Raw genomic sequence first — 26,815 nt, 5'->3', positions numbered from 1 at the left:
CAGTGAGGACATGCGCTCAGAGACGCTCAACCAAGATATGTTGGTAAGCAAATGTATCTCACATATACTGAATACTCTAATGAATGTATGGGCTGTAGTCGACTTCCAGTTTGGCTCCATGTTGAGTTAATTTAGATTTACTGCTTCTGCCTTTGATCATACTTTTATTTATCATTGCAACATAAAACACTGCATGGTAACCAAACCTGAGAGATTACTGACTTAAGTATTTATTTAGGGTTTATGTGCCCTTTGTTAGCTTCATAATGATGAGATCAGTCTAAAATCATCAAGTATCAGTTGGGATCTTGTTGTTTTTGTATTTGTTTATCTGTACTTAATCACTACTTTGCTACTTCTTTCTACTTCTCTAGTGTAGGCCTCAGCTCTGTGTGTGTGTGTGTGTGGGATTACCCAGGGTAAGTAGGGATGGCGGGCTGCGGCACAGCTGCTCTGACAGCGCTGTACACAGGCCGGGCCCGACCCCGCAGATGAGCACCTCGGAAGGTTGCGGCGGCGGTGGAGGCGGCTGCTGCTGCTGCAGGGTACGGGAAGCCCGGTACTGAGCGAGCGAGAGAGAGAGAGAGAGAGAGCGAGAAAGAGTGAGGGGAAGAGAGAGAGAGATACATCATTTGAGAGAAACACACATGGAAATGATATGTTAGACACTAGACTTATAGAGGAGGTAAGCTAAGAGTTTAACAAAGACTTTGTGCAATCTGGCCGAGCTAGTTTGAGTGAGCAGCTGGTTCCACAGCTCAGGATCGTTATGTGCAGTCAGACTGAGATTAGGGCTGAGATCTCTCCTGTCGTACCTGTATACAGCTCAGGACTGTACATGGCTCCAACCATGGGGCTCAGCTTCCATCCAGCTGGAACACACACACAAACAAACAAAATGTCAGCAACTTTTCATGGGAAACTCCAATGAATTAGTTTCAAACTAACTATAAATAGCTTTAGATGTGTGTAGTAAAAACACCAAAACCTTGAGGATGTCATCACACACACTTTGTCACGCGATGTCAGTGATTGATCATAAAAATTAAGCCGTCAACCCATAAACACATAAGTACATCAAACTCAAGACAAACGTTTTCTTTTTGCAAATTTTAATTTTAAGACGACATGTATTTTTAATGTTTAAGCAGTACAAGACATATTTCAGTACTTTCATGAAAAAAGGTAAGAATATTGATCCAAAAGCAGCAGTATAGATAATGTGTGTGTGAGTTTGTGGGCACATTTCATAGTTGCCAACTGATAAATGTGTAATGGAAACAAATTTAGAATCAAACCCCCCTCAAATATCAGAGGAGCTGTTCTTCCGCTCACTTGGGGCGGTGAGGTAATGGAAACAGATTTGACAAATGGGCGGATTAGTGACGTCTATTACCGCATAGCTGGGTTGCTAGACAGCTGAGAGCGACATTACGTCACGGAAATGTGAGGCGAGTGTTGGTTTACCGTATGGCAGCGCAGCCAGACCCTCTCCATTAGAGTACGGGGTGGTCATCTTCTTGTTTGTCATCACTCGGGCTGTGGCGTTGTTAACCTGAGCACCAGAGAAAGCGGTCAGACTCCAGTTTGATCTGGCTCAATGGACAACACATGTAAGGAGGACAGAATCATGTTGCAAACAATCTAATGGTGTTGACGTTGGTGTCTTAAACTGTATAGAGAGACTCTGCGCTTTGATGATTGGTGTTTTTCAGATTGGAGGTTTCATTTGACGACAAAAAGTGTTTGTACTATGGCAGAGGTTAATTCTGGTGATGGACAGCAATGGCGATTGATGCATGCGCTTCTTTAGAAGGAGGAAGACATTGAAAAAAAAAAAGAGTCCTGGTGAGTAGTCAGGCAGTTTTTGCACACAAACAATGCAATCATTGGCACACAGAGAAAAAAAAGAAAAAAAGAAAGAAAACCAAATATTTCAGAACAAAGGCATTCAAAAAGAAATCCAAGACCATTCCATTGCTACCTTTAAAAAAAAAAAGAGGGGAAAAGAAGGTGAATTAAGCAGCAGAGTCATCAGTTCAACACAATGCAAAAAACATCACTGGAAGAATTCATACACAGATTACACGCAGCCAGTCGAGAGCGCATCACATGACCAGAAGGTGAGAGCAAAACGAGCCAATCAGCAAGCATCAGATGCAGCAAGGAGACCAATCAAAAAACACAGGCCGGCAGCCCTCCCAATCAAATACAAAATCATACGGAAACGGGGAGGAGGAAAGGGGAGGAGGGGGGAGAGAACGACAGAGAAAGACTGGAAAACAGAGGGATGCAGGAGGAAGAGGAGGAGGAGGAGGAGGAGGAGCCAGTCCACATTAAAAGACACTGAAAACACATACATGATGGCCAAAGAGGAGAGGAGACAGAGAGAGAGAGAGAGAGAGAGAGAGAGAGGGAGAGAGTGAACAATCCATCCAAATGTGCAGATCTCCTAATGAACAAACAGAAACACGATGCAGCACACACACACACGCACACACACACATACAGAGTACACCTGACCGTCTGCCTACTTCAGATCTCTAACACTACATGAGCAAAAAAACAAAACAATAAACGGAGAAATTATAAAAGGAGCCAGAATGAACAGAGAGGAAGACGTCCAGAGAGGAAGACGTCCAGAGAGGAAGACGTCCAGAGAGGAAGACGTCCAGAGAGAGAGAGAGAGAAGAGGAGAGGATGGGGGGATGCAAATATCATTCCTCAAAAAATCAAATCAAACCATGGCGGTGAAACACTGCCAGGCATTCCAGATCAGTGTCGCACACTAGAAAGACCTCAAAGCACACAACCACCAACACACACCATCCAGAACCAAACGAGGACACACACCTCTTTGACAAAGATCAGAACAGAAAGATGCTGCCGTTGCTTTAGGTTAAGGTTTCTTTACTGGGATCTGAAATGATTGTGGCTTCAAATGGGATCAATTTGGCTTTGGAATTACAAAATGCTTGTATCCTCTTTGAGGGGCACGAGCTAGTGATGTATGCTGCGTGTACGGGACTTCTGTTTGAGTGTTAAACAAACAAACATAACCCTACAACTGTCTGCAGTCAAAGTGGTAAATCTTCATCATCAGATACTCCAGTGCACGTCGTCATCATCCTGCCTCCAGTAAAGCTAACAGAGCGCTCATGCTTCAACATGCTGTCCCACTACGGTGCAAAAAATGCAGCTACTGGCCGACACATGACACAGAGAGATGACATAGTGCTACATGACGTCGTACAGATGACGAGAAAGAGAGTAAACCATGCAGGATTCAGCTCGGAATTATGCTCGATGCAGTTAGAGAGGTGATTGGAATGAATGCATAAGAAGTGGAAGTTACACTTGCTGCACTTGCAGATAGATGCAGTACATTCAGTTACACAGGTGTGGCCTTTGGAACGCCATGCGGTCGAGGGCTAATCTCGTAATCGGTTCATTCGCCACCCCCCTCAATCAATCAATCACAGGATTAGCCAGTCAGATTCGTACAATCAATCAATCAATCAAGCTCCCGTCAGTAGAGGAGTCCTTCATTTGGGTGTTGGGTGCAGATTACTTTATTTGGACGGACGGGGTGGGGTGGGGGGGGAGGGGGAGGGGTCATTCAAAAATGATGCCATGTGTACACAACTTACCGTTGCCAGGGAAACGGCGTGAGGACACGCGAGCAGTTACCGTGGAGACTGACAACAACAACAACATACAAAAATCATCAGGGAAATAGAGAAAATATATGTAAGAAAGAAATGATGAACCAAAAAAAAGAGAGAAAAAAAAAGAAACATAAACAAAACAGGAAAAGAAAAACAAACCAACGAGGCAATGAGAGACCACGCCCCCTCCCCACCCTGTGGCAGAGAGGGAGGGTCAACAATCACCTACAAGGATCAGCCGTTACAACAACCTAACCACTACTGCAAACACAGGTCAGAAGGGAGGAGGAGGAGGAGGAGGAGGAGGAGGAGGAGTGAGAGAGGAGCAAACAAATGGAAACAGAAATGTCACAAATTAAGGACACGACCCAATAAAACCCAAATTATACTTAGAATCATCAAACTAATCAAACTAATTCCCCCTTTTTTCCAATGTTTATGCTAGCTGGCTACATCACAGGACAGGTATATATGTATGGACAGATATATGGGGAGGGGAGGGGAGGAGGGAGGGGTGTGTGTGTGTGTGTGTGAGAGGAGAGCAGAGGAGGAGGATCACAGGTGCAGGCGCGGACATGAGGACACACAAGAGACAGGGCGAGACAGATGGACAGACAGACAGACAGACAGACTGGCCTGGGTGAGGGTGAGAGAGAAGGAGAGAGAGAGAGAGAGAGAAGGGGGGAAACGACGACTATCTAACGCATTCGCCTCACTCGTCCATTCTTCCTTTGTGGTTCTAATTCTGCACACCCACCATGTGACACCCACGCACACACACACACACACACACACACACACACACAGAGACAGAGAGAGAGAGAGAGAGAGGAGTGCAGGACAAATTTGAGACCATGCAGAGGAGCTTTAGTAGCGAATAAAGGAATATAAAAGCGTGATTCCAAATCAGGAGCCAGAGCAAACGGCAGAGAGCAGAGAGAGCAGAGAGAGCAGAGAGAGCAGAGAGAGCAGAAGGTGGTGCGTTTGATCTTCAAGGCCATTTGCAACTGAAATCGGGGCTCATGCTGAGAAATAATAATTAAATAAAAAAATGTTACGACAAAATGCACTTCCATGAGATCTGGTGTTCTTTTCAGGAGATGCAATGTGTGTGTGTGTGTGTGTGTGTGTGTGTGTGTGTGTGTGTGTGTGTGTGTGTGTGTGTGTGTGTGTGTGTGCGTGCGTGCGTGTAAACAGTTGGTTAACCCCAGGTGTGCCATGATAACAGTGGAGCTTGTTGAAGCATCATGATGACATCACACTTCTCAGGGCAGTCTCATTCCCCAAACTGCCCTCGGAAACATCATCAGTAGATCAATCATGCATCAGTCTCTCTAACACATCAAACACAAAGCTGCTACCCAGAGGCAAACCCCCCGCCGCCTTACAGTGAGAGCGAGACGCCACCTGAACCCCCGAGCTCCCGTCCCGTCCATGCAACATGACCTCTTACAGACGACAGCAAGCACATTCCCGTCAGAGGAAAGTCATGGCGAGGCCAAACGAGCCTCCCTTCCCATCCGTGAACACAACCATGAACCAAAATGGCCGCTCGCTATGATCATGGAAGAAATGGTGGTGATGGAAGATGGAAAAGGTGCAGTGGAGAGGGGGGGGAGGGGGGAAACACAAAGAAAGAGATCCTACATGCTGATATAGAAGCAGAGACATCGTCAGCATCCCAGCGGCGTCAGAGTGACTTCTGCTGCTCCGGCCATGCCTGTTTGTGAAGCCACTCCACCCAGCATGCTTTGCAAACAAGAGCCCCATACAGCTGAAGATCAGGGTGCAAAATGGACAGCCCACGACGACGAGAACATCGACGACAACAACAACAACAACGACGACGACGACAGCATAAACATTGACAGGAGAGTGCTGTCTGTGTGTGCGGCACCATGGCACCATGCTAGAGTGAAGCCAGAGGGGGGTTAGAGTCCAACACATACAGCCATCGCCCCGGAAACCTTCTCTGGACCAGAACAGACTCATTCTCAAAAAGTGTCGGACATGGAGGGAGAACAGAGGAAAATGGTCACCGTTTCCCCCCAAAAAAGAGGAGGGGGGGGGGGGAGGGAGAAGGAGGAGGGAGAGTGAAGGAGGAGGGGGGAGGGGGGGGCGTGAATTACCTCGATTTTACGTCCTTCCACCAGCGTGCCGTGGAGCTTCTCTCGGGCTCGCTCTGCGTCGGCGCTCGTCTCGAACGTTACAAAGCCGAAGCCCTGCGAGCGGCGGAGGAGAGGAGAGGAGGGGGGAGGAGAGGAGAGGATGGAGAAAGAGGGAGGGGTTGAGACAAAAAAAACAGCATTCAAGCTTCTTTTTCTCTGAGCGTGCCGCAGCAGATCGATGACTCCATGTGTTGCCACGGCACCCTACCTTTGACCCGCGCTCATTGAATATGATCTCCACGTCCAGGATTTTACCATATTGCTGTAAAAGAAACAGAAAAGAGGGAGAGAAAAAAAATTGATTGTACATTCAAGCAAAGCCAGGTGCAGTTCCCTCCTCTCACCACCGGGGGTCAGTAATGTGCATCTCTGCTGAGCTGGCACCGGGCCAGCTCCATCATCTCTTTCCTGCCTGTGCTCTCTGCTCTGCACCACATTACAGTGCTTCTCCTCCCACAGCACCACCGAGCACACACACACACACTCACACACACACACACACAGACACACAATCCTCTGCATTATGTCAAAAAGATGCATCCACGGTTTAGCTTCTTCTCTGAATATATCACGGTCTAATAAGTGGCGACTGAGGCATCTTTTAATATCGACGTTAAATGAAGATAGTGGGAGGAAAGCAGAGAGGAAGAGGCTGCTGAGGCCCGGGAGGCTTTATTTTAAGATAAGCAAGGAAATGTATTTATATAACTCGTTTCATTTGCGAGATAATTCAGAGTGCTTAAGGGAAAATATTTAAAAGATAACAGATGAAGAAAGTGCTAATAATAAAATGAAGGAAAATATTATTATTAATGATATAAAGTCATATAAATACAGTCGAATGAAGAGAGAGACGAGAGATGTTTGGTTGCTGTTACGTAACGGAGAAACATCTGTCTGCTTACACACCCCAAACATCTGCCGCAGGTCAGGGTCTCGGAACCGAAAGGGGATGTTGGACACGTGCAGGCGTTTGGGGGTCCCTTTGTCCGGGTCATCGATGGCGCCCCCTCCGCCGCCTCCGACGCCTGAGCCGACGCCTGACTGACCATCGAGCTGAGACGAGCCGTCGGGCTGATGGGACGGAGCGGTGAGAGAGGGACCAAGATGCCAGAGAGAGAGAGAGAGAGAGAGGAGAGAGGAGGGTGAGGAGCATGCACAACAAAGCGCAGCCACATGGGGAGAAGTGGAAGGAGGAAGAGGGAAGTGAAAGTGATGTCTTATTTAAATCCATGACACATATTCCTCCACATTCTCGCCTCCACAGATCACTCTTGGCGCCCTCTTCTAGGCAAACATAAAAGACCTGATGTGGGATGCAAAAGAGGAGGAAGCTGGCACTCACTTGGGCACTGAGGCTGCTGGGGGCGTTGGCAGAGGCGTTGGCGGCTCCTCCGGCTTCCACGGGGCCCTGCACGGCCCCCGCTGCGTAAAGGCTGCTCCCGTAATCCAGGGCCAGGCCGTTCTGGGGAGGCGGCGGCGGAGGTGGGGGGAATGCGGAGAACGGCGGGGGAACCAGACCTTCCTGACCGCCGGCACTATCCTGAGAGCCCTGAGGAAGGTAAGGAGGGAAGATGGAGAGGAGAGACAAGGGAGTCAAAGGTAAGTAGGTGGCTGGCAGAAGTCCACCGGATCTTTTACGGAGAGCATCACCCGAACACATACAGACCACTTTCCCCCCAGAGCCAAGAGCCTCAGCCCAAAAGTCACACAGGCGTGGATATTATATTTCTATTTCAGTGTGTGTGTGTGTGTGGGTGTGTGTGCAATTGCGTGCGTGTATCCACAGCCCCCCCCCCATTAAATATTCACTGCAGCCACATCTATTATTGAGGGTCAGATGCCTCCGTGCTCAGAGTGTTGCACAACGCCGAGCGCCGAACGCCTGCAAAACACACTCACAAACGCCTCTGCACACAAACCACCTTTGACATGCAAACGCCCACACACGTAAACGCTCACAAAGACCAACTGTTAAGCCAGGAAGCCTGCCCAAGTATTGGGTGCTCGCATGCAGCACCGTCCCAGAAATACTTGTGTAAGTTGAGGACATTTGAGCGCGTAGGAGAACAATACAGGCACCCACAAAACACACAAGCAGCACGCACACTGTAACACAACACACACACACATACACACAGAGGGAGAACACATTCCTTGGCTGCTGGCAGTGGGGCATCGCTACCCTAAAAGGTAACAGAGGGAGAGAGAGAGGAGAGGGGGGGATGGTGGATAGATAGATAGGGGGGGGGTGTGTGTGTGTGTGTGTGTGTGTGTGTAAGGTGATGACTGAGATGATCCGTAGCTACAAAAACACACAGTAGCCAATCCCAGCTCCTCTTGTTTCTCTCTCTCTCTTCAGGTGCTGCCTTAGTAAAGGTCTTCGTACTTTAACATTTGTTTTTTCACAACCATAAACAACAAAACACTGAGGAAAACACTCCATGCTTAGTGGACATCTGCTTGGCTGCAAAGTGTGTGTGTGTGTGTGTGTGTGTGTGTGTGTGTAGGTGAGTGAATGACTGATGGGCTGGACCGATGCTTTGCTGAGTTGCACAATAGATCTCTGTCCCTTCGGGAGTGTTACAAAGTGTGCGTTTGAGTGTGTGTGTGTTTGTGTGTGTGTGAGTGGAAAATCTACACTGCAACACACACACACACACACACACACACACACACACACACACACACACACACACACACACACACACACACACACACACACACACGAGTATCCTGTCCTGTGTGTCGTCGTTAATGAGGAGGAACTTTGTACAACAATTACAACAAAATAAATAAAGCGCTGTGTGAATTTGTAGCAATTAAATGCAACTAAACCTCCATAATAATTCCCTGTATGACGGCCAAACAAAGCTGTCATGTTTACAGCAGCCGCTCATTCCTTTATCTTCTTCTCCGGTAAATAATATTGTACATTCATTACATTAGGACGATAATTAAACATTAATTTTAATGTTTTTCGATGTAAAGGTGGATTTGCTAAACGCTGTGTGTGTGATGGGGACTCACTTAAATAAAGAGGTCTTTATGATGTGGATTTATTTTCACACTTTCCATCAGGTTTTGTGCTTAAATACGATATTGGAAGATTTTTTTAAATAGATAAAAAGTGACTTTATAGTTTTGACATAAGTAATAAACTATAATGACTCTAAACTAATTTGTATAATAATAAAATAATAATCCAAATATCACACTTTTGATTAGAGGTATAATTAGAGTTATTAGAGAGCCACCGGTTTATTTAACCAAAGCAAACATAGATATAAATTTTAAGGGTAAACTTTAGCAGCAGACAGATTTTATAATACACATGAATTCTCCCCGTGTGTGTCGGACCAAACATTTAATTCACTCTAACTGATTCTATGGGTGTAAGGTAAAAGTGCAGAAAAATACAAAAGGAAATGTCTGAAATTTTCCCTTTTTCTTTATATAAATGTTTCTTATTTTCTCTCTTAAAAACCATAATTGTCCAGTCGTATTGAAATGAACGGTGTATGAAAATGAGCAGTGCACATTTCACACAGCTTGTCACGTCTCATCGCCACATCAGACACTAACCAGAGAAACGACACTGGAAATCTACACTGCAACACACACACACACACACACACACACACACACACACACACACACACACACACACACACACACACACACACACACACACACACACACACACACACACACACACACACACACACACACACACACACACACCCAACGACGAACACACGGAACATTCAGAACAACAGCTTTCTTCATTTGTTGATGACTTGAACAGGAATCTGCTAATACCTGGTGGCTCTCAGCTCTCATACCAGGAAAGAAAACAACAATAGGTGCAAAGAATGTTTTGCACTTCTCCCTTCTCCCTGACAGGAGCGATATGCTGCCACTTGGCCGCTGACGATCTCCCCGTGCATCCCACCGTCTCCACTGCCTCCTAACGTACAGTGAATGCCCGTCTATAAATATCTCCAACCAACGCCGCGGCCCTGAGCCAAACGCCGCGCACATCCTCGTTTCGTACCTACCAAGAAGACGAAGGAGGAGAAGAAGAAGGAGAAGGAGAGGGACCTCCACCTCGGCCAGAATACAGACGTGGAGACTTCTCCTCTGCTATCGTCCTCTAAGCCTGGCGGTCGCAGAGCCGATCGGAGCGTTCCGGTTGAACCTCATTCAGGGTTTCAGCTCCGGGTTGCGTTCGCTCATCTAAACCCTGCAGCTGTACGTCTATTCTCGTCTCCATGTTCAAGTGTTTCTTTGTGAGAACATCCCCAACTTCCTTACTTTAGTTTTTGTGAGGCTCCTCCGCACAACTGTGTTTGCCTGGATTTTCTAGTTAGTCATCTTTGCTTTAGAATCACAGTTTGACCTTCACAGCCGGCACAAAGCAGGCTTAGAAAAATAAGACAAATAGCATGGATGTAGAAGAACTGAACCCGGGCTCTTAACATGGATTAAATAGCAAATCCAGCAAGAAGGAGACGTCAATTATGGTGCAAGACATTCAAACCAGCTTTTTAAATGAAAGTTTGCTTCATTTTAATTAATTTTTTTCACAGTAATAAAGGTTGACAAGTGTGTTGACAAATTTCACTTCGATTTTCTATTCAATTTGGACCCTAAATGAATCCTAACCAAGTGTTTTTAACGGCACAGAAATACTGATAAATTAGGGTAAAAATGATAGGGTGTAGTTCCTTCTGGATCAGCTGGAATAAGCTAACCTGCATTACAATCAGCAAAGAAGAAACTAGACATGCGGCTGCCTCCTCCAAGAAATGGAGTCCATGGCGTCCGTGGCTTGGTATCGGTTAAGTTGAGATCTCGGGAGAACAGTTTGGTCTAAGTGAGAAGTCACCCAGGCGACATTCCGAGTCGACGGGTGTAATTATACATTACTATTTACAGGGACGGAAATTAGCAAGTCAGAAAGAGGAGGGGCTTCTGCCTCCATCAGGTCAATAAACTACTAAGTGTTCGGAAAACAAGCGGCACACCCTGCGTCAGACCGCAAGCTAACTGTGGCTCCGCTTGGAACGTTCACGACTCACGGGCACTTTAAAACTTTGATTCTACCCCGACTGAGACCAGAAACACTTTTCAGTCGAGCGCAGACACGTGTGCGACATCGCTTCAGTTGTGTTAAATCAAGACGTTGTTTTGCGGCGTGTCAGCCAGGGATTTGCCTCTCATCTGCCCCCTGGTGGATATACGTGTTCATCATTCCGGTAAGCAGAATACGCCATGAAACTTACTTTGCATGCTCGTCACACAGGTGGAGTTGAAGAACCTTGAGGCCCTAAGCAGTCTGTAAATGCTCGTTTCATCTTGTAAGCCAGTTACACAACTAGCTAACAATCGAACCTGACCCAGCTCACACTTGCATGCAGTTGGCTCAGAGTTCACACTGAACGCACAACGTAAGATACAACAAAGTGACTTAAAGTTTAACACCACAAACTTCTCTCAAAAAAACGGAATTATGGGCGAATGCAGATGAAGTCGAGGCGGCGGTGCAGACGGTAAACACGTTGGCTCAGGTGACGCTTTGACGGTTGTTGTTCAAACTCGACAGGCTGGCGCGGGGAGAGCGGACCGACCCGGTTGTTGTTGATGTTCCTTTCTGTCAGACGGATATAGCAGCGGCGACGCGACAACTGTGTGTTTGTATTTGACGACGGGTCTTTTCAGGAGCTCCACTTAAAGCTGCATCTCAACAGCTTTCTGTCCACCTGATACGCCGTGTCAACAACACAAATAATGAGCGGCTGCGTGACGCTCGTCCCCCCCCCTTCGTATTCTTTCGAGCCGTCAAGCTGGCGGCGAGTGGCCTTTGTGATTGGTCTGGGAATAAAAGAATAAATGCATAGAGATGGCGGGATAAAAGACGGAGCACAAAGACGCGGAGGAGAAGTCCTGCCCCGGAGACAGACAGGGAGACGTGTAATGCCTTCGTGTCAGTGCTCGGGTTTTTGTGTACGTTTTGTTTGTCGGCGTGTACGAGTTGTTGTTTTTCCCGTGCCGGCATGTTGTGTGTAAGCTGCCCCTGTAGAGGCGTCAGGGGTTGTGTGCACGTGTGTGTGTGTGTGTGTGTGTGTGTGTGTGTGTGTGTGTGTGTGTGTGTGTGTGTGTGTGTGTGTGTGTGTGTGTGCGTGTCAGGCAAAGTCAGTGACTCAGAGTGGTTGATGTAGCTGGCTTACTTTCGGGTCAGTTAGCAGCAAGTGCGTCTGAGGAGGCACGTTATCAAATGTGTTCATCTGGAGGAGAGAAGGAAGAGGAGGAGGAGGAGGTGAGGAGACAGTAGAGGAGAGAGGAGAGAGGAGCATGGCTAGGAGCTAACTAGGGCAACACTGGGTCATTTCACATGAATAATGACATTTCAGACTCTTTCTTCCCCGGGCCTGCAGCCATTATTCTACAGCCTAATTCAACAAACTTGACGACGGAAAATGTGATTCGCACTCCTAAGCGGCGGCGGCGGCGGCTCACATTTTGGCTCAGCTGCCGCGTGAAACAGAGCGAGCTGCGTCAGATTCGGAGCCGTCATTGGGTTTGTTACCCGGGCTGCAAACAGCTGGAGAAACATTTACTATGTGTCTGGCATACCGATGAGCCAGAAGACCCCCCTCTCCTTAAATTATTCCATCCCACGTCAGCCCCCTCCTCCTCCCCCGCTCTCCTCCATCACTCCTCCTCCTCCTCCTCCGCTCTCTCTCCCTCTCCTCCCACTCTCTGCTCTGCGCTTTGCTTTGCTTTTTTTTACGCTTCATAAAATCCAGACGGGACCCTCACACACGTCCCCGCCTCCGCGTGTGTCAATCAAACCCTCCGCCTCATAGACAGCAGCTTATCGCCGGTGCCTCGGCTCCGCCTCCCACGTTCCTCTCCATCTCCTTATAGGGTCATATATCTGCCTGTCAACAAACCCCTCCCAACCCACCCCCACCCTTTTCCTTGTAGGGTCTCCTCCTGCCACACACACACACACACACACACACACACACACACACACACACACACACACACACACACACACACACACACACACACACACACACACACACACACACACACACACACCATAGCAGGCAACTCCTCTTCCATATACAAGCACACACTCACGAAAGGCCATTATAGCTCACACACACACATCATCTTCCCGGGAGCGACATCAAAGCTCCACCACAGAATTTTATGAAAAGTAAACAGGGCATATAAAATAAAGATGACAGCGTTGTTTGTCCCCACATACTCCTCATTAATCCCTCGCCCCGCCGCGAGCAAACACACGTGCAGGTGAACACACACACTCCCATGCAGACGCATATTGACTCGGCGTGGACATGCCTCCTCCGATACATCAGGCATGACCGCCAAACAAGTCGGTCTCGTTTGGCGGCGGGCGAGCTCGGGCCCTGAGACAATACGACACTCGGCTGCTCGTCCCACGCAGTTTGGAAATGTACACAACCGCCACACAACCGGGCCGTAGGACAGTGTTGTCGCAGTCAACAGAGCTGTCCACAGAGCGGGCCAGAGCGGCCGCCCTATCCATTTCACACACAGACTCTTTAGACGCATCAGGCTAAGTGCTCTCACAGACATTATGGATGCAAATGGAGGCTAAAGGCATAAAGCCGCCGCAGCAGTTTCAGCAATTTCATAACTCTCTCTCCCCCCCCCTCTCTCTCTCTCCCTCTGTTTTGCGGTGTAGTGTAAAGGTGTTCGCCTGGCGCGGCTCTTCCATCGCCGTTTCCTCGCGCCTCCAAAAACCGTCTCGCAATCTTGCACAAATGAATGACTCACGCGAGTTGCCACGGCAACACGGCTCATTGGGATCATTTAACCGACCATCATTGTTAACCCTGCAAAAGAATCAATAACAAGATGGGGGGGGGGGAGGAGAGGGAGAGCGACCCATTTGCAGCTTGTGGAAGCGTGGCAGAGAGTGTGCGACTGTGTGTGTGTGTGTTTTGTAGCAGGTAGGCGTCTCTCCCCCGCCTCAGGGTGCACGCTTAGGTGGGGCTGGAGAACATATTTCAGTCTCTCTCTCTCTCTCTCTCTCTCTCTCTCTCTCTCTCAAGCCAAAACTATTTGCATAAAGTCTATAAAAAAACATAATAAATTGAAGGATTTAATTTGCTTAGTGCCGTTCTCATCTCATCTCGCCTCCTCCCCCTCCTCCCTCCTCCTCCTCCCCCCTCCCCCGGCCGCCCCTCCTCCTCGCTGCGACGCAATCATTCTCTGAACACTTACACAGAAGAAGTGCAAAGTCAGCTCTTTGCTCCGAAAATTGCGTCACCGGGCAAAGCGAGTGTGTGCGCTGTGTGACCTATAATGTGTCTCAACGCACACTTCAGCCTCGGGCTTCCTTGCTAAAGTGAGGGCGGCCCGTCGCCTTAACAAATAACATAATAAAATCAATTTCCATTCTCCGGTTCCCATTCTTTCTCTCTCTCTCTCTCTCTCTCTATTTTCCAACCCATCCCCCTCTTCCAGGGGCTCTTTAAAGGAAAACATTGAGATAACAGCTGCCAGGGCCCCGGGGAGAGCGAGAGAGAGAGAGAGAGAGAGAGAGAGAGAGAGAGAGAGGGAGAAAAGAGGTCAAACAGTAAAGAGAGCAGGATTCCAAAAGGTACAGCTGAAAAGAGAAGCAAGCAAAAGCAGAAGACACACACACACAGAGAGAGACACACACACACACACACGGGCTGACTCACAGCGAGTGAAATGTAATGATATGAACGTGACACTTCATCCACCAACTTTGCAGCCCACTGCGTGCTTGAAGCTTCTGTGTGTTTGCGAACGTGTGACACAGAAATTACAGTGAGGAGGTGTGAGCTGAGGAGAGAGAGAGAGAGAGAGAGAGAGAGAGAGAGAGAGAGAGAGAGAGAGAGAGAGAGAGAGAGAGAGAGAGAGAGAGAGAGATGCAGAAGGGAGAGGAGAGGACAGGAAGGAGGGAGAGAGGAACAGACACAGAGAGAGAGAGAGAAAGAGAGAGAGAGAGGGACAACTGTTGTGTGGACACCTGTCCCTTTCACTCACAGGCCTGAGCAGCGTCCACAGACAGCTGCAGGGCCATAAAGAACAAAGATTTTCCTTACTTACCTTCCTCCTCCTCCTCCTCCTCCTCTATCCCTTCACTATTTCCACTCCTTCACCTCACAAATCTCCTGCAGACTTGTGCAGATCTGCCGCTGCCTGGGCCGGCTCGTCGCTGGCCCCGGCTGTGCGGACACGTAAGACCGCACGCCCGCCCGAGCCGGATTCCTCAGAGCATAAATAAGCGGCGAGCGTGGCAGGGGCTGTGGATGGCGTGCTCCCGCTCGCCCCGGGGCAGGGGAACAGATGCCACGACAACGCCGCGCGACACACACCGCCGCTCATGCATATCGCCACAGCTAATTATTACGGTGGCCGCCGCCGCCGACACAGTCCTCCAGCGCCGCATCTCCACACGGGAGATGAGCCACAGCAGCGCCCGGGCTGCGACCGACAAGGCTGCGTGTTTACATCCCTACATCCCCGACGCTCCGGCAACAGCAGAGGAAGAAAAGGAAAGGGGGTCAGAGCCCAGTACAGCGCATAATCAACGTTTCACGCTCGGTGACGCGTCCCGTCAAGTCGGATGGCGGCGTGTGTGCATGAGAGCTTTTGGCGAGGACGCAGGACAAACACGGAGGAGGATATGAAAAGATCAACACTCACCGACAACAAGGAAGGATAGTACAGTCCCATCATCGTATTCTGAGCAACAACTCAAACTGCCGTCTCTTCTCTCCTCTCTCACACTCTGCTCCTTCTCTCTCTCTCTCTCTCTCTCTCTCACACACACACACACACTCACTCACACACACACACACACACACTCTCTCTCTCTCGCTCTCTCTCCCTCTCTGAGCTCGTGTCACCTCACCAGCTCAGTCTCTCCTGCCTGTGTCTGTCTCCCAGATTCAAAATCTCCCTCTCTCTGCCCCCGCTCGCTCCGTCTGCCTGCCAACTCCCCCCCTCCTCCTTCCCTTCCTCCTCCTCCTCCTCCTCCTCCTCCTCTGGCCTCTGTCCCCGTCACTCTCGCTCGCTTGTTTTCCTCCTCCCCTTCCTCTCTCTCTCTCTCTCTCTACCACTTGCTCCTTCCTCTCCCTCTACCCCCAGCCTTCTGTTTTACTGCTGTGCCCTTGCCTGCTCATCCCTTGCTTCCTCGCTCGCTCTCTCTCTCTCTCTCTCTCCGTCCCTCTCTCACCCAGATAACATGACGCTCTCCCCTCCTACTCTCTCTCTCTCTCTCTTCTTCTGTCACACCTGCAAACTTTCCCCTCCCCTCGCAGTCCCTCCCCCTCTCTCTCTCTCTCTCTCTATGTAGGTGAGTTAACTGGGGCTGCTGACACCACTGGGAGAGGATGTCTCTCTCTCTCTCCCCCCCCCCACACACACGCACACACGGGGCTTCTGCTGCTCTCCAGGCTCTTCCTTTGATCACATCATTCTCACACGGCTGTTGACAGTTTAGCACCTCGCCGTTGTTGTGGGAGCCTTCAAACCGGCCGTCATTTGTGTTCTTCCTCGTCTATTCTCCCTCCCTCCCCCTCGCCGCTCCCTCCTCCCTCCTCTCTAGTCAGGGCCCGGTTCACACTCTCTCGTCCCTCAAGACGCCGCCGCAGTCCAGCTCGCCACTTCATTTCCCCCCCGCAAGGGTTTATTTGTACAAGGTAACACATGAGAGGCGCCACATTAGCCTTTGTGACTATTTTGCAAACGTTTCCATTAGGGAGGAAATGGTTCAGAGCCGTCTCATCTTACGGCGCCACAGCGAAATGAAAACGGGCTTTCTAGGTTTCCACTGGATCCACTACACGGTACAAACAGGCGGGGGTGGGGGGGTGGGGGTGGGGGGGGGGGGGATAATGCAGAAAACCGCCGAGGGGGGGAAAGCTGCATATGCTGAAGTGTGTGAGGGTGTATAAATTATAGAATGATAAAGTGCGGTAAGGCAGCGAGCGGCGGCAGCGGCGGTCGGTGGTCAGAAAGCGAAAGGGATGAGAGGATGAGGGGATTACGAGCGGAGCGAGAGAGGATGAGCGAAGGATGATCGGAGGATTAACCAGGAAAACTGAGCAGCCTAATAACACAATCAGCCGGCTAAATACAAACTCAAGCAAACAGATTGTAGCCTGCCCCCCCCCCCACACACACACACACACTCCACACACACGCACACACACACAATAGGACACGAGGCCCAATGATGCGAGCGCTCTGAAATGTGGGACGTTTGCCCGTGGAGCGTATTGTGGAAATGGATTTAAAGCTCAAGACATGATTAATATTGCCGGAATGGAAAGGAAGATGGAGGAGGACGAGATGGGGGCGAGCGAAAAAGGGGGCGTAGAGTCACGTCTCCTTCTCTTCACGACGCAGATATTATAATCCACACCCCCACCTCGCCTCCGTGGGAGCGCTTCATTTAGACACACGGGAGGAGCAAAGCAGCGACGGGACAGATTTGGGGGACGGTGGGATGGAGAACATGGATGATTGAATGTGTGTGATGAGAGAGAGGGAGAGGGAGAGAGTCCTTACCTGGGTATGAGCCGCGTAGCCATGGTAACCGAGGGTCAAAGGGTCATTGTTCTGAAAGAGAGAAGAGCAGATTTGTGTTTTTAGTAAAGGCGTAAAATCATCAGAGCCACGCGAGTCAAGTTCACATTTGTGTCGTCGGTGCTTCCTCATCTAATTAACTGTGTGTGTGTGACTCACTGCCGCCATGAGTGTGTGAACGGGTGAGTGTGAGGTCGTGGAGTGAGAGTGTATGAGTGCGGTCCATACATCCATACATAATGGAGACAGAAGAAGGCGGGATGGAAGCGCGAGTGTCACGGCGGCTCTTTCAAACCAGAACTAGGTCAAGAATGTCGGCGCCTGTAAGCGTCTAATTGTATCGGGATCCTGCTGCAGCGGCCGACGCGCTTCCTCCACGCTACGGCGGCGTAAAGTGGAGCCGCAGCAACAGAGATCAGAGGGATCATGAGGGATTGCAGTAAGAGAATTGTTCTGTTTTAGAGCAAACAGAGGGCGTGTTCACGTGTTCGCCTCCCCCCTCCCTCCCTCCCTCCCCCCGCTCCTGATAATAGTTTGTAACACACTTTGTTCTCACTCATAACACTGTGTTCCAGCGTTTATGCTAATGTTTTGCATTAAAGGGGAGCTTTCTCAATAGATTTGCCCGTTTCCAGCTTCATATCGCTACATCAGACCCCCCCTCCCTCCCTCCCTCCCTCCCTCGCTCTCTCTCTCTCCGTCCTGCCTCCTATCTTCCTTTCATCTGGAACCGATGCCCCCCCCCCCCCCCCGCCTGCTCCGTCCCCAGGGGGAACACTTTGCTCCGTGCGCGTCGCGGCTCCAGTTTGCCTGATTAATACTGTAGCCGTCTAACTCGGAACCCCGCGGGGGCCATTTCGTTAAAACTGAAGCGCAACGTTCCAAATGCGAGAGGCTTTGGTCGGAGCGGGCGAGAACAAAGTGTCTTCGCGATGGAAAAGATGCAGTTTGTGTGAGTCTATCTTTGAGCCAAAAACGTACTTAGTGAACTGGCTTTGGGAGGTAGGAGCTCTAAATAATGAATCACCTCTTACAGGCTTGAATAACATGAATAAAGTATAAACCTGATTTTACAGCGAGGCCAAACTCGGAAAGAACCGCGCTGAAGTTATGTAGCCGACCCAACCAGACATCTACGTAAGATAAAATACCAGAGAAGAAGAAGAAGAAGAAGAGGTGATGGAGGAAAGGTGACGCTAGAAACATCTGGAATAAATATGAGCAAGGGAGCGAGGGAGCGAGTGAGAGAGAGCGAGCGAGCGAGGGCTGGAAACTGAAGAGGAAACAGCCGAGGTTAAACAAACAGCAGAGAGACAATGAGTCATACATGAGCCGAGTCATGTGCTTAATTTCCTTAAGGAACTGGGAAGGAGGGAGGGAGGCAGAGAGAGAGGCAGAGAGAGAGAGAAAGGGCAGAGGCAGAGAGAGAGAGAGAGAAAGGCAGAGACAGAGAGAGAGAGAGAGAGAGAGAGAGAGAGAGAGAGAGAGAGAGAGAGAGAGAGGAGAGAGAGAGAGAGAGAGAGAGAGAGAGAGAGAGAGAGAGAGAGAGAGAGAGAGAGAGAGAGAGAGAGAGAGAGAGAGAGAGAGAGAGAGAGAGAGAGAACTCTGCAGCACTCTAGTCTACAGTCGGGCTGTTGACATTAAATAGGGCTTCATCTCCGCGCTCAGACTGCGTCGGAAACATCCAGGATTTGACATCAACAATTCGTCAGCAGATTTATCTCGCGCCGCTTGATGCTGCGGCGAGATTGCGCGCCGAAAGCGGCAGATGATTAATCACAGCCGGGCCTTTTCCTGTTGGTGACGAATGAAGCGGCGTGGTGGATTTGTGTGTGAGGGGCGGAGGGGAGAGAGAGGACGTGAAGGCTGAAATATTCATTAAAAAGGAGCGGTTGACCGACCAAGTGTGCACAGGTGCGATAATGGAGACAACGCCAAGTTCCACACACACACACACTCCATATCTGATGTTTTGTCTGTCCCGTGAATCTGATTTCAGAGGCGTTACAGTGTGTTAGAGAGATTTATGGCCTCGGTCGCAGCATAATCAAAGTTTTAAGGTGCGTGTGTACAAATAAATCTCTCTGGTAGATCTGTGCGTCGTCATAGAGGACACGGGATCAGTGTGTGTACGCATACGAGCCGACACACACACTCTTACACCTCTGCTTTCTTGTCGGCCGGTACGTTGGAGGGGAACAACACGACATGCAGCTGCGGGTCCACGGTACGTTCGGCACATCAGCGTGTAGAGTTACTGCGTGCTGAAAGGACCGCTTCATTCTTTATTATTCATCAATCACTTGCAGCTATGGCGACCTGTCCACACCCAACCGACGAATATTCAGTATATATAGATAATGAAGTATGGAATAAAGTTCTGCAGGGTCGGAGAGGCGCTTGTCTGTAAAAAAAACCTGCAGCTGTGGAGACGGACACACCGATCTGTCCTGCAGGGCGGAACAGGTAAAAGATGCAAAGTCAACAGATGGTGAGGAGGGGGGGAGGGGGAGGAGGGCAGGAGGAGAGGAGGAGGAGCTGCAATACAAAACCCTCCGAAGAGAAGAAGCCCGGGGTGAGAAGTGCAACGGAGGGAGAGAGAGGGAGAGAGAGAGAGAGGGAGAGGGAGAGGGAGGGAGAGCGAGTTCCGAGTGTCTCCTTCACACCAGAAACTCACAGGAGTGCAGCAATCCCTTGTACATGTGAACCCTACCTGGCAGTATTCATCAGGAGCTACGGGTGGTGCGAGGTGTAGGACAGAGAGAGAGGGAGTGAGAGAGAGAGAGAGGGAGTGTGCGTGCGTGGGTGTATGGAAGTTTGTGTGTGCGTGTTTGTCACAAGACTCGTGTCTATTCCTATCATGCCCTGGGACTGTTCATTTGAGAGGTAGCAAAGACACTACATTTCATTACAACGTGAGTCATCCTGCCATGCTGCACAAAGAGAGAGAGACAGAGAGAGGGGCAGAGAGAGGGAGCGCGAGAGAGAGACAGAGAAAGAGACAGAGAGAGAGACTTCCTCCCTTCCACTCAGGGGGATGTGAATCCATTTCATCCACAGAGCACTTATGTGTTAAGCCTCCAAACAGTCGGCCGGAGCATCTGAAGTTTATTTTCCCTCCCTATACTTCACATGCCTCCAACTTTCCACAGTAAACCTAGACTCGCCTCTCGGAGGGCCTGCAGCCAGAGTGGATCTTGGAAGCGAACCGGAGCGCTCTAACCTAATAACCGCTGCGAGAAACTGCATTACGGCGGCAGCGTGGCACTTTTTGTAGACTTTGCTGAAATCCTGATTACATCCTGAGAGGAATGTGTAAGTCGAGCGCCCGGTGATAAAACGCCGTGTGTGATTTAGGGAGAAGGAGTGTGTGTGTGTGTGTGTGTGTGTATGTGTGTGTGTGTGTGTGTGTGTAGCATCCTTCACCACCAGATTCACCACCAGGGGAGTCGCTACCACCAGTGTCAATCACGTTGCTGTCATGTCAGCACGTCTACATGCTCATAACACACACACACACACAGTACAAAATGTGTTTTAGCCGCATACATGCATGACATCATTAGGATTCGGTGTTACGCAATGGCAGTTTGACGCAGGTTCTCCCATTGAGGAAACAAGAGGCAGCACAGTTCAATTAAGAGGCCTGGAGAAATCCATACCCAATCCCCTCATGTAGGTCTGCTGCTCAGAGCAAACATACCTCCATCTGTGCCCACATCAACCGCATTAGAGTTGAGACAACGTGTGGGGGGAGAAAAAAGATTTATAGCTTCAATCGCACTGTGATGGAAGTTTAAAGGGCTAAAACTGTTATAGATTTAAAGCAGTGATCCTGACGCATGACCTTACGCCCAATACCAACACTGAGAATTGAAGAGATTATTATTACAATAATTACAAGTTATCATTCTTAATCAGCCCATGCTCTGCAGCGATGCCAGTCTGACCCATCATGTGCTACACGCCGCCAGAAACAAGAGAGATAATACCCACAGTTCTCAATAACCTTGTGCATACGCCATATATACAGTAATATATATGCAATAAGCCAAAATCTGAAACTGGTATCTGCTCTCTTGGTGGATGTATTAGTAGAACAAAATCACCACCACAAAAAACACATCAGAAATAACAGCAGCGTGCGACATAACTGCACTTATTAGTTACAGACAGGAAACTGCTCTCTACAGGAAAGTGAGTGTAGAGTGGAGCCCCAAAAATAATGCAGCTCCTCTCCCCCTGGTTTCTCTCAAACATAATTCAGTCACCAGAGCGCGGCCCGGTGATCCATCACCGCAAAACAGGGGCCTAAAAAACTAAATAAATATTCTCAACTCGCAGCGGGAGTACATTTTTCTTGCTGACGTTTTCATTCTATTTCAGTGCCAGGGCTGAGATGAAAGTACAGCGGGGTGATCCACCTACATTAATGTCCTAGTCAAGTCATTTGTCCTCGCCGCTGTCACCCCAGGCGACACCTTATTAGGTTAGCGAGAGTCCCGGTTCCTGCGCAGCCACGACAACAAAACACGAGGCTGCTCGCCATGCGGGCTGGTTATTAACAAACAGCCTCTGCTCAACGCTTCCCCCCAAATCTCCTTTGAAGCTGGGAGATGCGGTCGTGTTATGAATGCTGTGAATCCCTTCTGTCGTGCTGAGAAATGCGAGGCTTCCCCCGGAGCTGCGGCGGAATGCAAAATAACCTGGTAATGTGCTGCTCTTTTCCCTGGAAGCTGGCCAGTCGGTGGCATCGCGTCCGGGAGAGCGAGGGGGAGATTTATGGAATACTCGTTTAAAAAATATCCACGGCGTAAGATGGAGTCCATGCTAGAGGGTCAGTGTGTGCCAAGCAATTCATTTCTATACGTCTCCATGCACTCAGCTTCTTCCGTCCACTAGCTCTGGTTTGCCAAGCGTTCAGTCATGCAATGAAATGTCTGCGAGCACATCGCCTTCGCTGAAACTTTGAGGCTTTTTGACTTGACAGCGCATTTCCACCCCCGCATTGAAATGACATCATACCCCAGCAACTAATGAGAAAAACAGCAGTGTCGATACCCGTGTGGCTAGGATCCCATTATTGGACCGCAGCGGTACAAAAAACGGGCCGCTCTCTGCCCAGGCCACGCCCCTTTGTGCTTTTATTAGTCACGGGTCAGGGTTCAAATATGCCGTGGTGCCGGCAACAGCGGCTAAATTTGTTTTGAAATAATAGGCAGACGGAACGTTGGGAGGTGAGGTGAGGAGAGGAGAGCTGCAGAGCCGGTGAGCGCGACGAGGGCCGGGGTTCAGTGTGAGGGAACATTTTCCACCCTTCGGCCTCCTCTGAGGATCGCCTTCACTGAAGTGCCAGCGAGCATTTTTATGATAGTTTCTTCTTGGAAAGCTGAGTGCTCTCCTTTTAAAGTAGGAAAGATGAACGTCACTCAGCCTAATTTGCTTCTAAAATATTAATGGTGTCATCGGGTTAGGGGGATAGAAATACGTCACGGTGTTGCGCGCGCGCACGCGCGCGCGCGCACACACACACACACACACACACACACACACACACACACACACACACACACACACACACACACACACACACACACACACACACACACACACACACACACACACACACACACACACACACACACACACACACACACACACACACACACACACACACACACACACACACACACACACACACAGGGATTGGAGGCTGATTGTTTTATGCCGCTCTGGGTTGGAAATTAGTGGATGGGCTGAAAATCTGCTAAAAGGTTAATCTTCTAGAAAAAAACAAACATCTTGTCCATAATAAAGTGTGTATTTATGGTGTCAGTGTGCAGTGTGGATCACAGGGTGTGTGTGTGAGACGATTATCCTCGCAAGGAAGCTCCATTAATAAAAGGTAAATCTTAAGCCTTTGATTACAAATCGACACCCAACACACACAAATCCCTGCAGTGTGCCCATCAGCGTTAGTGCGCATGTGCCAGTGTGTGTATGTGTGTGTGTGTAGTAATAATCTTCTCCCTTAGATAGAGATCAGTGTGCTTATAATGCCCCCTCCAGTATGAGATGTGATCCCATTAGCCTGAAACAAAGCCTCTTTACTGCCAGTGATAGGGCCAATCTGCTCCTGATCCAACACTGGAGGGGGGGGTGAGGGTGAGGGTGGGGGTGGGGAGGGGGGCAATTTCTTTATCAACACCACTTAGTCGGAAAAACACTTAGAACTCTGAGTCTGTCCATGACCTATTTTAATAAGAGCTCGTGCAGCGGCTCACACAGCAGCAGGTTCAGCGCTGTTCTACGCGGTGATGTCATCACGTTGGCACAATGATGGCAACCAAACAAAGTGATATCATCGGGCATAGCGACGTTGTCTTAGAACGGAAAAGTGATGAAAGACTAACCGTGACTTCATATGACGTCATAAAACGACGTCATAAAAGATGTCCGAAGTCATCAACCAGCTATAGCGTCACTAACGGCCGAGGAAACGTCCCATAAAGTTCAATTAAGCCGGTATACCCTTATATGGGCATGTTCTATTACACGTTCCTGCGCACCTCTCCCACTCTCATTTCCGGACTGTCCAGCCTGCTCACGTTCAATACATTTTAGGGGCTGAAGCTATTGATCTGTGCTTCTCTCTCTCTGACACAAAAATGCACGCACGCACACACACACACGCACACACACACACAATTCCACTCACGGCTGTTTTCTAAGTGCATTACGTCCCTAAGCCTTGTCTTTCAGCACTCACAGACAGGCAAGCCGGCCCATTTAGTTTTCCAATACAAACCAGGAGTAACCAGGCCACTTCACCCCAATTACTGCGGCTTTCAATGGCAGAGAAATTGCTTCCTATCTTGCAATGGAGCTCTTCACCGCACAGAATGTTAACATAATGGCGTCCAGAGCGGCCTCGTGCCCTCTGTGATGCTCTATTAAGAAACAGGGGGTCATTTTTAAATTGCTAAGGGGCGGAAAAATAAACCAATTGATTTTACTGACTTCAGAAAAAAGAGGTGAAGAGTCTTATCAAGTCCAGTTGAACATAAACCACAGCAACACTGGTGTGTGTGTGTGTGTGTGTGTGTGTGTGTGTGTGTGTGTGTGTGTGTGGAATCAAGCTAATTAGAATGATTGGGTCTGGACTGATTGCCCCCCCTGCTCAAACTGGAGCCCTTTGTTTACCTCAAGTAACCCCTCCTGCCCCCCCTTCAGATGACTTCCATTCTCCACCAAATGTTATCAGCACCATTAAGCCACATGGCAGAGGGATTTCTGCATAATAAAGGTCAAGTTTGTTTACGTTTGCTGCTCCTCTTCAGGGAATCTGCCTGGGTCTGACTGATTATAGCCATAAAGCCCAAGAAGAAACGGCTGTTTTTTGTTACATTGGGTTGACACACACACACACACACACACACACACACACACACACAGGGTGGACTGCTGCAGCCCCTGAATAAGGAGCACACACATCCTGGAAAAAATGTGGTGGGATTTCCTCACATGCTGCAGTGGTGGAATGGACCCTGGCAGGATGCAGTGTGGTGACCCTCAGGTGGCAGATAAAATGACTTAAAGTGAATTATAATACTGCTGATTGCCCCATCTGGCTAATTAAGAAGACAAGTGAACCGATTACAAGATGGCTAAATTAATCATCCATAATTATTAAATAGATCATGTGCAGTTACGGGTCTTGGCGTGTGTTACGTGTACAGCAGTAGCAGTAGCAGTAGTGTGTGTGTGTGTATGTGTTTCCTCACCTGGCCAACCTCAGTGATCACTCCAGAGCCGTCGATCCGGGGACGCTTGCACTCCGCCCCGGACGAGTCCACCAGAGCGGCCGGTGTCTGCGCGTCGGGCTCCGGGTCTCCTCGCTTCATGCCCCGCACGGCCGCGGGAGCACCGCCCGGGTTTGGGTGCACCCCGGCCATCGTCTCCAGCTCTCTATCCCGGTCCATTAGACCCCGGGACACGGGCAGCATAATGGATGCAACGTCGGTCGACATTAACATTTAAAAATCTCTTTTTGTCTGCTCTTTCTACCTAAACTGGGTTGTAAAATCAGCGCCTGGGCCTTCGGAAGATTCCCCTCGGTGTTGGAACAAAAACCACGTAAAACTGCTTTTTATCTTTGCGGCAGCGACGCCAAAGAAGCCCGCACGGTGTTTTCCACTGGGCCTTTGTATGACCCCCACTAAGAGTTGATGTGCGTGGAAATGTTTTGGATCTCAGATCGAGCGAGTCAGTGTCTTAAAACACAGCGTTTATGTTTAAAAAAAAAAAAAGAGCCAGCAAACCTCCGTGAATCCTACAGAGAATCCACACCAGCCCCCATAAGAACACGCCTGTCAGTGCGATCCCGGCTATGCTGCACCGTCCCCCGCTTGCTCACCGTGTATTTCACCACAGGCCCAGATTCGATACCTGCAAGTTATTACAGATAATAACAAACCAATTAAAAATAATTACAAAAACCCTGATCAAAACAATGGCCCCTGAACGCACCGACAGATCTCCATTAGCCCCTTTTTCCCTTCCGAACCCAGATCCGCTTTCGTTTCAGGAGCACAACAACATCAACATCCAAAACCGCGACCTCAAGACGAAAAGCCCCTCAACATGTCCTCCTCCCTGTCGCCTGTTTCCTCCCCTGCCTACCACACACACTTTAACCACGGAGGGTGGGCTTTGTTTTTGGTTATGTTTTTTCTCTTTCTTTGCTTTACCGAGAGTCGATCCGCGTCAGGAGCTCTCTCTTCTCCCCATGTTAGTCCGCCGGGCTGCGGGCAAAGGACGAGGGAAGAAGACGAAGAAGACGGAGGTGAAGAAGCCGAAGAAGAAGAAGCGAATCCCCTGCAAACGCAACAACGCTAGCTGCGGTGTTTCCGACTCCTAATAAATTCGCTTTCCTCTCCCGTTTTCCCGGTGTGTTCTCTCTAGCGTGTGTTTCACAGAGAGGAAATCGTCCTCCCTCCCTCCTTCTCGCTTGGTGTAGTCATTTCCCTCCTCCTCCTCCTCCTCTTCCTCCTCCTATCTTCCGCTCTGCCTTTGAACGTTGAGCCATGCGGCCATCAAATGCACGCAGTGTGCCGCAGTGCTTCCATACATTTCATGGAGGAGGGGGAGGGGGGGTCTCTGGCTATGTGTGTGTGTATGTGTGTGTGAGGGGGCCTGCCACCAACATACAGTACACCCCCCCCACTCCTCCTCTTCCTCCGTTCTTCTACTGCACCATTTCTCCATTCCTCCCGGTTCTTCCCATGTTACCTGGGAATATTGCGTAATTGCGCCCACGTGACCGAACACCAAATCCGGGGGTGGGGG

General features: G+C 49.5%; 1 protein-coding gene across 4 annotated transcripts in view; it reads right to left on the bottom strand.

Moving 5' to 3' along the window:
• The window catches only part of LOC143016111 (RNA binding protein fox-1 homolog 2-like), a 33,228-nt gene extending 6,618 nt beyond the window's left edge, over positions 1 to 26,610 (bottom strand). For 2 of the 4 annotated variants that reach the window (XM_076170252.1, XM_076170254.1), the window contains exons 1-9: positions 25,252 to 26,610; positions 17,450 to 17,500; positions 7,182 to 7,388; positions 6,746 to 6,910; positions 6,045 to 6,098; positions 5,798 to 5,890; positions 1,468 to 1,555; positions 816 to 872; positions 415 to 562 (exon numbers count right to left, since the gene is read on the bottom strand). In XM_076170252.1, coding sequence (XP_076026367.1) covers positions 415 to 562; positions 816 to 872; positions 1,468 to 1,555; positions 5,798 to 5,890; positions 6,045 to 6,098; positions 6,746 to 6,910; positions 7,182 to 7,388; positions 17,450 to 17,500; positions 25,252 to 25,503 — 1,115 coding nt within the window. In that variant the 5' untranslated portion in view covers positions 25,504 to 26,610. Of the gene's footprint in view, positions 1 to 414; positions 563 to 815; positions 873 to 1,467; positions 1,556 to 5,797; positions 5,891 to 6,044; positions 6,099 to 6,745; positions 6,911 to 7,181; positions 7,389 to 15,580; positions 15,857 to 17,449; positions 17,501 to 25,251 lie in introns of those variants that run through there. The other 2 variants (XM_076170253.1, XM_076170256.1) reach the window with 2 other exon arrangements.
• Between the last annotated feature and the right edge of the window lie 205 nt (positions 26,611 to 26,815).

This window comes from Genypterus blacodes, unplaced genomic scaffold, assembly GCF_046128005.1.
Source record: "Genypterus blacodes isolate CSIRO-AG114 ecotype Tasmania unplaced genomic scaffold, CSIRO-AGI_Gbla_v1 ptg000216l_1, whole genome shotgun sequence".
In the NCBI taxonomy this organism is placed as follows: domain Eukaryota; kingdom Metazoa; phylum Chordata; class Actinopteri; order Ophidiiformes; family Ophidiidae; genus Genypterus; species Genypterus blacodes.
Note: the sequence above shows the minus strand (reverse complement) of the source record. Positions and strands in the feature narration are given on the sequence as shown.